This window comes from Nothoprocta perdicaria, unplaced genomic scaffold (genome assembly GCF_003342845.1).
Source record: "Nothoprocta perdicaria isolate Ctin4 unplaced genomic scaffold, notPer1 scaffold_97, whole genome shotgun sequence".
Taxonomy (NCBI): domain Eukaryota; kingdom Metazoa; phylum Chordata; class Aves; order Tinamiformes; family Tinamidae; genus Nothoprocta; species Nothoprocta perdicaria.
The window spans coordinates 2212962-2227441 of NW_020456276.1; the positions used below are offsets into that span (position 1 = coordinate 2212962).

At 62.1% G+C, this 14480-nt stretch overlaps 1 protein-coding gene across 1 annotated transcript in view; it reads left to right on the plus strand.

Moving 5' to 3' along the window:
* The first annotated feature begins 11562 nt into the window (after positions 1–11562).
* ITPR3 (inositol 1,4,5-trisphosphate receptor type 3) overlaps positions 11563–14480 on the plus strand; it is a 36806-nt gene continuing 33888 nt past the window's right edge. Inside the window, exon 1 of the mRNA XM_026053141.1 lies at positions 11563–11692. Coding sequence (XP_025908926.1) covers positions 11604–11692 — 89 coding nt within the window. The 5' untranslated portion in view covers positions 11563–11603. The remainder of the gene's footprint in view (positions 11693–14480) is intronic.

The following is a 14480-nucleotide window of genomic DNA, read 5'->3' on the forward strand; positions in this document are numbered from 1 at the left end:
GCCCTTGCTCTGTTATGGGAATGGCCAATGTGGGCATCACAAATGATGGTGGCAACTGAGTGTGTAGATCACTTGATGGTGGTGGAGAAGGCCTGATTTGCCGTTGCAGTGTTTTTAAGGTGTCAAGGCAATAGGGCAGAAATTCCTCTGCCACACCGTCTTTGTGATCACAGATCCTCATGAGGAGCGTTCCTGGCTCGCACTGGCAGCCTCCTTTTCCTGGTGTAAATAACACAGCGGGCACCGTAAGAGAAAGCTCCTGTGATTTCAGAATTCACATGGCATTTAGCATGTGGTTTTCACCAGTTGCTCAATGCAGCCTCAGTCTGTGCGGCCGCTGGGTGCCTGTTGGCAGCCCCCGCTCCGGGCAGTGCCAGCAGAGCTGCTCCATGATATCCACGGGAGAGCAGGGCCGAGGGCCCTGCATGCGGGAGAAGCTCCTCATCCTGCTCCGCGCTGCCCCAGTGGCCTCCGGGGCACGGGTAGTGGCGGAGGAGGGAGGCTGCGGGGTGGGTGAATCTCTCRGTTTCGACCTGTCACGATGATGAGACAGCCTGAGAAGGAAGAAGCAGCCTTCCTCCAGGCTGCAACTCGCGGGTAGCTGAGCCAGGCGCTCGCGGGCACTCGCAGGGGGATCCCGCTGGGAGAGACTCCACCAAGAGCCGCGCGGTGCGGCCTTCCTGCAGCTCCAACGGGGCTCTGCGGAGCATGGGAATGTTGCGGGAAAATCATGCCCTTACCTGGACTTTCTGTCCTAGGAAAACGCTCCTGGGACAAGGAGCCACRGGGAGCTGCCTGAATGTGTTTGAAAAGTTTTGTTTTATAATAATATAAATATAATTATAATAAATATAAAGTTACAATAATAACTTTTCCAGCATAATCACGTTGCAGGTCCCAACATTGCCTGGAAAAACACGGGGGACTCGAGCTAGCGAGAAGGGCACGGGAGCCCAGAGGGCCGGTTGTGCCGGATTTTGTCACTCGCGGTGCCCCTGCCCTACGTCCCATTCCCCTCCGTGCAGGACGGGCGCCTGCCCAATTGCATGAAGATCCAGAGGCTCGGGGAGGGAGAAGTGTTTTTTTTCCAAGACCAGCTGCTAGAAACAGTGTGAACCGGGGTGCTGTTTTGTGGATTCACCCGTTCTGGCCGTGTCCGGCTCGTCTCYGCACCCTTGGGAGCTCCGTGCGACGGGAAGGGGAGCGGATGCCGGTGCGGCTCCCGCGGGGCTGCGGATGGGCACGGGCCGCCAGCCGCCGCAGGGAGGCCCCGGCCTCCTCGCAGCGCCAGAGGGCGGTCGCCGACTTCCCGGCGAGCGGAGCCGGCCGGGCGGCTGCGGGGATCCGCGCGAGCCGCTGCGTGCGCCCGGGCTGTGTCCATGGGACAGACGGGCCCGTCCACCGCGTCGGCACGGCCAGGCGTCTCTGAGGCTACGTGTTCGGCCCACGTGTCCCCCCGGGACAAGGCAGYGCGCGGGATCGCCTCCTCCGGCTCTTCGAAGGGAGGCTCCGACCCTACCGGGATGCCCCGCTCGGAGGCGGCTGCCGAGGCTGAGCTCCCATGGCCGAATCCCCACGGAGCCCGGCATGGAGCCGGGTGTCTCCGCACTCCGTTTATCGCAGCTCGGCTGTCCCTGGGCTCTGCATGAAGAGAGAATACGAGGCTCCAGGCACAGCACTTCTCACATGCACGAGATTTATCAAATTGATTAAAAAAGCCAACAGATCTAGGCCTTGTTCCTGTAACGGCTATTGGAGCGTGTTGGGCATTCATCAAACGGGCTGGTGCTGTGTCCCGAGCCCAGCCTCAGCCGGCTTGTGCTTTTCCGCCAGTGGAAGAGCTGTCAGGCTGCAATCTGTTTAGAACAAAGTAACGTGTAAATACCCTTTCTCATAGTTTGTTGTACAAATACAGGAGGCGAGTGGGTTCCTCAACTGCAAATATCTGTGTGCGGTCCCAGTGTCATCGTATGGACTCCCAGCGAGTGCGGAGGGGAGAGACCCACCTCCTTTTCACCAAATTGTCCCCAGTTTTGCCTGTTGGATTCCAGGTGGGTGGATTTTCCCCATTAATATTAGAGATACTTCAAATAATGGAGCACCTGTCGTTCCTTCTTGGAGACAAACCGTGGGCTCCTTGCTTTTCTCTGACTGCCGGTTGTCACCTGCAGCTCCGGCAGCAGCTCGTGCCTGGCTGCGCTCTGGGCCAAGCAGGGGCAGTCCCTGGGGCTGCAGTTCTGTACCCTCCACCCCAACACTTTGGGAAAGACACTGTGTGTGTCTAAAATCACAGAGCGTCAGGCCTATAAATCCACTGTGGTAGAATAGGTGATTTCTACAGAAATTCAGCTCTTTTCAGAAAAGATGTTTATTAAGAAGCTTGCTTTGAAGAACTGGCTTTTGAGATCTCTGGCTCTACGTGCTCTGCCCCAGTTTGTCCTTTTGCACAGAGTCCCTTCCAGAGCGTGCACCCAAATCCGTGCCCCATTTCCCAGCAGAGCTGCGCTCCAGGCTGGCAAGGGCTCGGAGCAGCCCGGAGCGGCTGGCTAAGGGAGCCTGCAGCCACCGCGCCGCCGGACCGCGGTGCTTCCCGCCCCTGCCGCCCACGCCAGGCACGAGAGCAGGGCACCAGCACGTGCGGCGAGCGCCAGCACGGGCCTCCCGGGCCGGAGCCGGAGGAAAAAGCCGCTTCCTCTGGAAAAAGCGCAGGAAGAGCCTGTCTGGGAGCAGGGAGGGGGCCGGGGTGCGCGGGTTCGCATTGCAACCGTCCGTGCTTGAGGACAGGTTGTACTGCCTTTTCTCTGGGAGCTGCAACAGGGGGATGGGAAACTCCCAAATACCCAAGGAAAACTGTGTGCAGAGGCGGTTTCTTTGTGTCATGCCAGGAGTTTCAGTGAATTGTTTGCTCCGTGGGGCTTTTTCCCTCCTTGCTGGGTTCTTTGCATGGCCACCGCGCTCTGCAGAGCGTGGGCACGGGTTKCGAGCTTTCAGGAGGCCGCCTCAGTTTGCTGGGGACGCTGCGTATCGGCAGCGAGCTGCTGGGGTGCAGCTTCCCTGCGACACCCAATGGGGCTCCCTAAGGTGCATCCTGCCCTCCCCACATCCTGCTCCTCTGGGAGACCCGGAGCAGCCYCGCGGGCTGTCGGCCGCCCCCTCACATCCGTGGTGCAGAGAGCAGCTTTTCTGCATCGCTCCCGCTGCGCCCGCTGCCCCGCAGCTCCAGCCCGTCCTTCTGCTTTCCCCYGTGTTTCTCTTTAATGGATCTGCCCGGACTCCCTCCCGTTTCTCCCTGTCCTGTGCCATGCCAAAGGAACTGCAAGTGTTCTCGGGCAGGGCCACGGTTTGCTTTGAACTTGTTCAGATGCAGCATTTAACATGAATAGCATTTAATGTTCTTGCTTCTCCACAGTTCTTCACTTGCTTCTATTAAACAGCTCTGCGCTGAATGACTTTTCCTCCTGCTTTTCCCCACCTCTCCCTCTTTTCATGCCCCCACGTTCGCTATGCCCTCAGCTTTTCCAGCTTTGCATAACTATTATTTGGAGGCCTCCGCTGGCCCTTGCAGAAGGAGACGCGAGGCGGCCGTGGCCTCGGTGCCCAGGCKGCCGCAGCTCCGGGGCGCGGGCAGCTCCGCGGCTCCCAGCGCTGTCCTCGGCAGGCGGCGGCTCCCGSCTCGTTGCCGGCCCTGCTAATCTGGGAATTGTATGCCAGGAAACACACACCCAGCGCGCGGCCCGGACAAAGGCGGCAGTGTGCRCGGCTCCGAGCTCCTCCGAGCGGCCGCAGCTCCCTGCCYGCCCGCGTCTGCCCCGGCTCCGGAGCGCCCATCGGGGACAGGGCTCGGCACGAGCCGTACGCGGCTGCCTTCCCGGCTCCCAATGGGACTTTCACCACTGAAATGAAACAGCTGCTGTGAAAGAGGTGAACCCCCCTTTCCACTGACCCCCGGGATGTTCACTCTGGACCCTAACAAGGGCAAAAGAACTGGAGCTGTCAGTGCATCCTCCCTAGGCTGGCTTAGCAGAACTATCCCAGCAGCCTATAGCCCCTTTCCACATCACCTTGCAGGGTGCCAAAAGCCTGTGTCCATGAGACGTCCCTAGGGCTCTTGAGCTCCAAATAGACTCAATTTCTGTGTAAATTGCTCTGAGATCGCCCAAAGAAAAGTGCTATATAAAACGCAGATATTCTTAGCAATCTCCCTCTGCTGGGTCATATGTCAAACACGGATGCAAGGCTGGAAAGTGTCTGCAGGAAGGGCCGGCCTCGGCCGAGTCGCRTTACGTGCGCCCGCTCCGGGGCTGCGCTCACCCCTGGGGACGCAGCGGGCTTGGCTGCTCGCCGAGGCCCGGCCAGGGGGACGAGGTCGGTGCCGGGGCCGCGGAGGAGCAGCCCTGTTCTCTCTCCCGTGCGCTCTGGGTTGGCGGGAACGGAGCCGGGCCGTTATTCTGCTCTGCCGTTTGAGGGCAGAGCTGGGCCCGTCTCCTGAAGCAGGAGCTGCCGCTCCACGTGATGCTCCCACATCCTGTGCCGGGCATGTTAAGCAAGCAGCTAGCCAGTCCTGGAGCACTGCTCGAGCAAACCACGGTGCTCACAAACCGGGCGAGACGGGGCCCTCGCGCACCCCTTTCGCCCTGTGTTGACGGGAGAAGATGATCCAGCCTGGAGTGCTGCAGCCTCCGCAGCTCTTCCCATTGGGAAGACGGATGGGCCGTGGGGCCGCCTGGGTACTGCGAGGCTCGATCCAATTTCCTGGGCCCCCTTGCCCTGGGATGTGCCGTGTCCCTCAGCTTATTACACGACTAGATGGGCCACCAAGAAGCCCCAGTGCTGCTCGAAGGCTCCTTTGTGCTGCAGGAGCACAGACTAAAACTGTGCCTGAAATAACTTTCCGTCTGAGGTTTCCAGGTCTCACCAAGCTGTTGTACAGTTGCGTTATGAGTGCGAGGCGCTCGGATATCACAATGATATGAGCCGAAGTAATAGAATGTTTTAAATGAAATATTCATCTGGATCTTCAGCCTGTAAAATGGGTAGAGCTCTGCCGGCTTCTGTGGACTCACACTAATTTATTTTTTATTGCGACCCATTTGTGTTACGAGGGTGCCTGGGAGTTTTCAGATTGCCTCCAGTTGAAGATTCCAGCATTTCAGGTGCTCTGAAACCACAAGACAACCAGACACTGTGTGCCCCGAATTCAGAGCCGCTGGGGATGGAGCCTGGTGTTTTTCAGACCCGAGGCTGTTCTCTAACACGGAGCTTTTCCTCCTTGCAGGGCATCTTTATGGAAAGACTTGTCCTCAGTGATTCAGACAGGCCGTAAGAGTCATCCCTCTTGGCCGATGGCATCGTGCTGGCTGTGACGGAGATTGTAATTTAATCAACAAAGAGTGCTTAGAGCCCCAACCAGATGGGAGAAATGTTTGTGAAACAAAGACTCTATTTTTCAAGAARATCCTTCATCTTGTGCATTGCATGAGAGGAATAATTCAGACTCCGGAGGCCAGCGGCGGAACCAGCCCGCGGGTAGGAAATTCCCATGCCATGTGCTGACCGCTTCTCCTAACGGGAGCAACGGCTGCTTTCACCAGCAGATCTAATTCCTGCCTTGCACTCAGAAATGACTCGAATCCCTTAGTAGATGCAGAACCTTCTTGCACCCCTTTGCACCCAGCCATGGCCCTCCTGGGCGGATGCCTTGAGCTCCCGTGCCTCGTGTCCGTGCAGCCACTAGAAGAGCTTTTGGGCTCTAACGGCAGTGTATAGAATGCAATATAATGCAACCTATAATTTTTTAAAACCAGCTCCGCTCCTGCAAATAAAACACCCCATATAGTTTCTTTCTCTTTAGCAGCTATAAACCACAAACATCTCTTCTTCTTCCTCCCTGTTCGCCGGTGACTGCCGTGGTTTCTAGTGTCATGAGAAGCTCCGGCTTGATTTGCACGTAAAGGCAGTAAACAGTCCCTCCCGCTCGCCCGGCCCTTATCCCGGCTCAGCTCCGGCTGCTCCGTGACTCAGCAGCGGAGCGCAGCGTGACTAACTCTTCCCTCCACAGCGAGTGGGGAGTTTGGGTCCGGCTGCGCATTCCTTGCCGGAATCAGCCCAGGGAAGAGCGCTCTGATGGGCCAGCACTGGGAATTGGACTCTGCATGGATCCTGCTGCGGGGCGCTGGGGCCGGCTGCATGCAGGGCTTCCCCCTGTCCCRTCCAGCATTGGCTCCCCCTGGAAAATCCGGGACAGCAGCTGTGTCTCCTCCACAACCGGGGCCTCCTGGCATCCAGTTGTTTGCAGAAGCGGGTGGTTTGGGCTGACTTGTTCCTTGAAGCTGGAGCTCAAGTGGTGACGGCACTGCAGGAGGAGCCCTGAGCTCAGTGCTTGGGACAGCGGTGCCAGGTTGGGAGCAGAGACCCACCTGGAGCGCGTGGCCCTGGTGAGGAGGAGACGGGAGGGCCTTTAGGAGGTGGCATTTCCATGGGCTTGATGGCTCCCTCCTGCAGGACTTGGGATGCTGCTGCTCCGGGGCGCATGGAGCTGGGCAGTGCCTGGGCTGAGGAGGATGAGGATGAGGATGCAGCAGCGGTGCCTGAGCTGTGGGTGCTCAAGGGCTGGCTCGGCGGGGCCCTGTCCCTGCTCCTCCTGAAGCTGCTGGTGCGTTTGGGTCTTGCTCTCCTGGCGCCCATCCAGGTGGGATGGGAGCTTGGAAAGCTRCTCCCCCAGCCCGGAGCAGGGCTGGCTGCGGGGGGTCCTGCCCTGCCGCAGGGAGAGCCCAGGCGCTTGTGTGGGGGCTGCTCCGGGATGTCCCTGCCCTGGAGCCCGGCCGTGTCCCCTGCTTCCCACCGGGGGTGCCCGATGTGACGGGGGAGCCGAGGGGATGTGGAGGGTGGCTGCTGCTCGCTGGGAAGTGCAGTGGGCGGTTATCCCAGCGAAGGCTGCAATGAGGCAGCTCAGCGCTGCCTTGTCCCGCAGGGCTGCCGAGGATGCAACGAACTGGGATCAGCCATTTTACACACAGCTTCGGAGGGCGAAATGGAGGCCAGAGCAGCAGAGGTGCCTGGGGGCAGCGGGTTCCTCCCTGCTCCGTCCAGCGGGTTCCTCCCTGCTCCGTCCCGTCCGCCCTGGCTCCTCCTGCCCCGGCCGTCGGGGCGACGCTGCTGCGATGCCCTCACACGGGCACGGGGGCAGCAAGCCCACGCAGGAGGTTGTCCTCCCATGCAACGGGAGGTTGGCAGGGTGAGGCCGAGATGTGGGGCCACTCCAGCCAGCGCYGGGCAGCGGGGAAGCCTCTGGGGCCCTGCGCCCCCGGGACGGGCAGCTCCGCAGGGAACGGCCGCCAGCTCCACCCGGGCGCTACCGAGGGAGGTCATGCCCCTACGCAAACRCTTCCATTTGCTTTCGATAAAAGCGAGCGCTCCGAGCGCGTGTCCTCAGGCGTGGCTGGCGCTGACGGTCCTGCTGCGCGCTGGGCCRGGCCGGGCCGCTCCGGGCCGCTCCGGGCTCTGCTCCGCGGGAAGCGGCGCTGGCTGCCCGGCCGACTGCGGCACGGCCCGAACCTGCCGTCGCCAACGGCAACTGCTAATTGCTCTCTCCTTCTGTGCTATATTTAATCCCCCACTATTATTTTTTCCCCTTTTAATCAGAAAAATAAAAAGCCCTAAATTTCCCTTGGGGGAAGGTTATTGGCTCGGCTGTGGAAATGTACCTGCAGGCTGCCCGGCGCTGCGCTGCGGCCCGGGGGGGTTGCTGTATTTTTAAACCCAAGTACAAAGCGTCTCCGATGCTTAACCCTTCGCAGGGAGGGTGCCGGGGGGACGTGGGGGCTCCCTGCCGAGCCAGGGCTCCCGCTGCTCTCCGCGGGCATCCGGCCTGCCCCGGGCCCGGCTCCACGCTGCYCTGTTTTCCTCCGCCTGTGGAGCAGGGAGGTGCCTCCCAGCTGGCGATCCCGAGCGCCCCGAGGCAGGGAAGGAGCAGGATGGAGGCTGGGTGCTCCGAGGTGACCTGCTGCCTTGGAGGACGTGGGCCAAAGTCACCGCCGCTGGCAGCGATTTCGCGGTCCGACGGGGCTGCTCGTCCCCCTGCGCGGGACACAGATGGGCCGGCCGCGAGGGACCGGCCCTGCTCTCGGCCTGTTAATAAAGGGGCCCCAGGGGGCTCGTGCAGGCGCCGCAGAGCTCGGTCACCTTCCCGAGGCCGCCGCGCTCGGGCTTTGCCGCGTGGGGAACGYGGGAGCTGCGGGCGCCCCGTCCTGCGCTGCAGCAGCACTTGTGTTCAAGGCGGCTGCTCTGGGCTCCGCTACCCTAAGGGAGGAGGAAGGAGGTTAGAGCAGCCTCCTCTTCTTCCCGAGCAGCTCCAGCCCTGACGTTGTCCCGCTCCGGGTGGGTGCTGGCATGGGGGGCACCAAAGGCGCCCGTGCAGAGCCTGTCCCCCGCCCGTATCGTGCCCGTGGGCAGCAGCGGGGTCAGGGGCAACGCGGGCAGCGGCTGAGGGCAAAGAATCTCCCTTTATGTGCAGGGCTCTGCAGGGCCGCCCTGCGTCCCCGTGCCACTCCGCACACAAGGGCCCGAGTGTTTCCCTCCCGCCGCCTCTGGCAAAGGAGCCGGCAGATATTTTTCTCTTTCCCCTTCCCGGCGGCTTCACCCTTGCGTTGCCGGCCTCAGGGTTTGCTCCAACGGCCGTGCTGGATGGTGGCCATTTGCACAGAGCTCCCCTGAGCGAGTTCGGGGACGTTTTTCCCCTCGCGGTGCCGATGTGTCCTGGGGGAAGAGAGAGGACGGGCTGCGAGCAGTGCCCACAGAGAGCTGCGCTCCGGGATGCTCGGGAGGCTCCACCAGCCCAGCTTGTTTCCCAAAGCGGGATGAGCCCTGGTGAGGACGTGCTCCCCAAGTGCCGCTCCGGCATCCTTGCTCCCAGGGTTTGCTCAGGACAAGCTCCAGCTCCAGCCGAGCGCCCGGCCAGGAGCCCGTGGGGCCCAAACCCCGCGGCTGGGCGAAGGTGGGTGGGAGGTTTGAGGGTGGAGGAGCCGGTGCCGAGGGAGCGTCCCGGGCCCCGCCGCCCGGGCCACTGCCACCAGGAGCCGTGTCAGCATGTGAAAGGAATGTGACTTGGGCCCCGCCAGCGACAAGGGACCGGGCGCGGGGACCRCGGCTGCTCGACTGACTCACCGGCCTCCCCTCTGCAGCCGCTTCCTCTCCGGGAGGCAGAAACTCCCGGGTTTTATTTATGGTGTGGCCCAAAGTCGGGGGTGAGGAAGGAAGCGCTCTTATTTTTAACTGCTCTATCTCCCCTGAGCGGCGGGCAGAGCCGGGGGCAGCTCGGCCCCATTCCCATCCCTGTGCTGAGGAGCCGCTCCGGTCGCTTCCCGGGGCCTCTGCAGCACGTCAGCGCATGGATTCACATGCAGTTTCCTTCTAGGAGCACCCGCTGGATGGGCGCAAGCAAAGTGATGTTTTGCAGGTGCTCAGGGTCCTTTGCTGTGCCCATAGTGGGGACAAAGCTGTCCTGAAGTCCCTGTCACCCGGATTTGTCACCATCCAGGGCCAGCAGACTGGGATGCCCCACTGTGCTGCGCAGGTGGGTGCGTTTGGAGACCCCAGGTGCAGAGCAGGATCTGAACAGGCAGGACTGATTGCTCCAAATTGCCCAATTTCCCCAGGTCTGAACAGGGAGGTTCTTCCCAGAGCTCGGGAAGGGGCTGCCCGGCTCCGAGAGGAGGCCCCAGCTGCRCCCGTCCTGCTCTGTGGCTCTGCTGGGCCGGAGCAGCGGGGCCAGGTGCAGGTTTTAGCGCGAGGAGGTTTTACACTTCCAGGTGGCCTTTACCGCTGGGATCTTGGTGAGCTCCATGGTGGCACTGGGGGGGAYGGGTGGCACCAGGAGCACCGTGGTGGCCCCACCATGGATGCGAGGGTGCCCCCCGGCCAAGATGTGGCATTTGGTTTGGGTAGCCGATTTGCACATGCGGTTTTGGTCCTGCGTTCCCCAGGATTTGCTTTTAGCTCCTGTTTTGAAACCTTCATTTGCTTCTAGGAGGAACAAGTTTTTTTCCTTATGATCTTTTCTTTTCCCCCTCTGCTGCCCTGAGATAAAGGCTTCTAAATTTGTCCTGTGCTGAAAACGCAGCTAATCCTGATGGACCTGAATTCGCATCTCCCCCGGAGGAATTGCACTAATTTTTTTCCCCTTTGTTCTGCCAGGGGACCTGTCCGTTTCCTTGTGGAAAAAAAAAAAATCACTATTTAGGGCAAGGTTTAGATTCCAAAACCTGTGTGTTTGTTTGCAAGAAAAGAGGACAGGAGGGAAATCAACCCAAAAAAGCATCATGTTATTTTTCCCCCTCACTTCCAATATTGTTTTTGCAGCAGGGAAGTTTAATTAAAGCGCGGAACTAGGACGCTTGCGGTGTCCAGAAGATGCTCCGAGGATGCAGYGCTTTCCTGCTGGGGTGAATGGGGAGCACGGGCACTGCCAGGAGGCCAGCCCCGCTGTCCGGGCAGTCCGGCATCCCGTTGGATGGTGACCGGCAGCAGCCGCCTCCGCGGGGGTAAAACTCCGACCCACTGTGCCGGGTCCTCGGGGAAGGGTCCCTCTGCACTGGGCGAGGGGGACGGTTTGGGGGTGCAGGGAGAGCCCCCGGCCCCCTGTTGCTTTGGGCAGGTTGGAAGCGGGCGTCTCATGCGCACCGGGATGTGTTCCCGGCTTGCACGGGGCTGGGCAAAGGCTGCTGCAGCCACCCGGGCCGGGGCGAGGCGGCACAGGGGAGYGGGGCCCCGCGCGTCGGGCGGCTGCGCGGGGGCTCCCTGCTGCCGGCGCCCGTCTGCGGCGGAACAGTCCGGCGGGAGCCGTTGCGGGCTGCCCTGCCGAGCAGGCAGCACCGGTTCCCAGCCCCGCGCCCCGGCGGGGAGCAACTGCTGGCAGGGAGCAGCTCGGGGCGCTCGGCAGAGCCGGGGCAGCCCAGGGCAGCAGCAGCAGCGYGGGCAGTGCCGGGACGTSCCATGGGGGRACGGGGGCGCCTGGRCTGCTYGGTGCCCACCTGGCTCTGCAGCCGCTTGCCCCGGGCAAGGGGAAACGCCCGGGTGCCGGTGCCAGGCGGGTGCGGAGCCCCCCAGCGAGGCGGGATGGAGGGACGGGCTCGGACAYGGGGCGAGCGCCGGGCAGCCCGGCGGGACGCGCTCTGGCGGGACGCGCTCCGCTCCCCGCGTGAGCTCCGGCTCYCTGGGCACGCCGCAGTGCTGGGAGGTGGCAGCGAAGGGTGGGGCCTCCTTTTGGGCACCCCCCCAGCGGCTTCGGTTCCCCTCCCAGGCCAAAAATATTTGCATGCTTTTTTCTTTCTTTCTTTTTTTTTTTTTTTCCTCCTCTCTTTGCGAGCGGGACTTCCTGATCGCTCTCCATTGGCTGCAGGTAGGGCCGCCGCTCGCATCTCCAGCAGCCTCCAGTTGAGCCTCTGCCCCGGCGCGCTCCGGGCTCGCTTGGCTCGCGTCCTGCGCGCCACATGTAGGAGTTGTGCCCGTGCCCTCGGCGCCTGGGAAAAACCTCCGGAGCGGCGTTCCCTGCCGGGGCCCATGCTGGATTTCTGCGCCGGGAGGTGACTCGGGAAGTGGAGGCGATCATGAATGAGATGTCGAGTTTCCTGCACGTCGGGGACATCGTCTCCCTCTACGCTGAGGGCTCCGTCAATGGCTTCATCAGCACCTTGGGGTGAGTGAGCCCCAAAGCCCTCTTTGGATAGACGGGGGGTTGTTTGCCCCCTTGGGGGGTTATTTACCCTCTTGGGAAGGGAAGGGAAGAGGGAGGCTGCGTGGCTCCGGTGTCCTGTCCTGTCCCGTCCTGTCCCGTCCCCYGGGCTGCCGCTGGGGACAGGATGGTGCCCAGAGGGGACCCTGTGCTCCAGCTGCCCAGCAGCTTCTCCTGGCTGCAGGGCTGGGGGGGACAAGATGGGTTGAAACAGCGGCCAGGGAAAGTTTGCAGTTTTCCAAGGAACTGGGCAGTGTGAGGGGCCGGTGGGACGAGAGAGGGTGATGCACGAGGCTGACACAGGGACCTAGGCAGCCTCGCTCCTCCCTGTGGGCACCGGGTGATTAAAGGGCTTTTCCAAGCGCTTTCYGCCCTGTCTGTGCGGCCGAGGCTGCTCTCTGCTGGGACGCTGCCTGCTGTCACGGGGCTCTGCTTTGACCGGCTGCGTTTCCTCTGGGCAGGAGGCATCAGCCCGAGGTGGCCCTGGCCAGTGCTGGGGGAGCCGAGTGGCCCTGAGGGTCCAGGCTGAGCCACCTCCTTGCAGCCCCCTGGATGCATCAGCCACCAGCATGAGGGTCTGGGGGGCAGGCAGACCTGTCCCTTGTTCTTGTCCCCTGTCCCTGGGCACCTGTCCCATGTCCCTAGTGCTTCTGTGCAAGCCGCGGGTGCTGCTAAAGCAGCAGGTGGGCAAAGCCAGGATGAGACCTTTGAATGTGCCCTTCCCTGGCCAAGAGCTTCCCTCTCTGCCAGCATCTGCCAGGAGAGTCTGTGTCCCAATATGCTCAAGTCTGCTGGGTGCAAGTGGTCTTTTCCATGGGGTAATCCCTAGGGAGTTACTGCTTATGTGCTTGGAACGCCGCTGCTCCAGGGGCTATCCGGCTTCCCGAGGCAAACCTTGGCCCGCAGCCCTGCATGGGRCTGGAGCTGCTGCGGGGAGCCGGGTCGGTGCCAGCGGCCGCCCCACGCCGGGCGTGCGCGACGAGCTCCGCCAGGAATGTGCGCTGGGACGGGCTCCGTGCGCCAGGAGCTGCCCGGCTGGATAAGCGGGGCTGAATGCACTCGCTCCCACACGCCCGCGTGCGGCGCGGCCCTGCATACCTGCGCCCACGCGCAGCCGCTCCGCGCATGCAGCCTTCCACCCTTCCACTCAATGCGCACCCGAGTCTGCACCCAGGCTGCCCCAGGCCGCGCTGCCGCGCGTGCACGGGCACAAATATCTCTGCGTGGCACCGTGGAGCGCAGGGGTCCCTGCTGCCGGTGCAGAGCGTGAGCCCGTCTGCACCGCGGCCTCTGGGCACGTGCGTGGGCTTGGCCCGTGGCCCTGAGCGCTTCCCCAAGGCCGTTTTTGGAGAGGTCACCCCAATGCTGACACACGACGTCACGAGGGAGRACGTCACTAAAGCTGTGACTGCTCCATGCGCCCCCCGAGTGTGCCCAAAATCGCGTGCAGAGGGTGATCCAGCAGGAGCTGACGCTGGATGGTAGCAGCAAGCCCCAGCAGCTCCCCAGGAGCCAAATCCAGAGGTGTTTTGTATTTGGAGCACCAGCCTCATTGCAGCTCTGGCACCCACGTCCCYCTGTTGCAGGGTGCTTCTCATCTTATTTACGGGCATTCAAAAAGCTGGGCTGCCTTTGAGAGACTTGAGTATTGCCGCTGGGTTTTGCTGGGAGCCCCATTCCCTGCAGCTCCATTCCACCCAGGTGTTTTCCCACCCTTTGCCACTGTTTTCCCTTGTGCCCAAGGACTGGGGAGACCCAACCACACCTGAAACCACTCTGTGATAAGGCTGGGGTGACTCACCAAGAGCGCTCCTGCTCGCCCTGCTYGCCCTGGGGACCTTGGGGCTCATTTGCAAGGCAAAGGGCTCGGCTGCCCCGGCGCTGGTGCTGCACGCCTGGCTGCGCGCTCTGCGGAAGCGCTGTCCATCCAACCTCTCTCTCCTCCCTGCAGAGAGACGGCAGGGATTTCCAGAGGTGCCACCAGGGCTTGTAGGGCTCTGTCTGCCCCAGGTGTCCGTGTTGGGGACGCGTGGCAGGTTTTGGAAGAACATTTGTAGGGAACGTGCAGCCCCGTGCTGCTCTCTGTCCCGCTTGCAGCTGCAGCAGCTGCTCGGACGGGGCTTGGCTCTGCAGACAGGTTTGCTGAGACCGAGGAGGTCCCTTGGCGGAGCAGGGAGCCAGTGCGAGCAGCGGAGCCGCATCGGGCTCCTCGCTAGTGCGGTTCTCAAAAAATTCTGTCATCTTAAGGGGTCGTTTTCTTCCTTTTGTGAAGGGAAGGTGTGGATGTGATGGAGGGGGCTGGCGCAGAGGTTGAACTTCAGCCTCCGTCTCCAAGCTGTGCCCACAAAGCCCCAGGCAGGAGCCCTCCCGTGGGGCTGGCTGCAGCGGCGGGTGCTTTTATGGGGGGAAACCATCCTGCTGGAGGTGGGGAATCCTTGTGCGCGCTCCGGCGCGGGACTGGAGGGGCCCGCGCTGGCCTGAGCACCCCGGCGAGCTGCAATGCCCAAGATGGAGCAAGTGGCTTGGCCTTGCTGCTACCGGAACAGGGTGTCCCCAGCGCCCCTGCCAGGTTTGCTCCGGGAGATCTGGTTCTTCTGGACCTGGGTAAGGGAGCACCTCCTTGAAGCGGGCCTGGATCCTGCTCTAGGATGGAGGAGTCGCTGCCAGCCTGGGCAGGCTGTGGGGTCTGTGCCAAGGAAAGCTGAGCAGGAAGGGCAACCTGGAATCCTCAACCCAATTCCTGCTCCAGTGC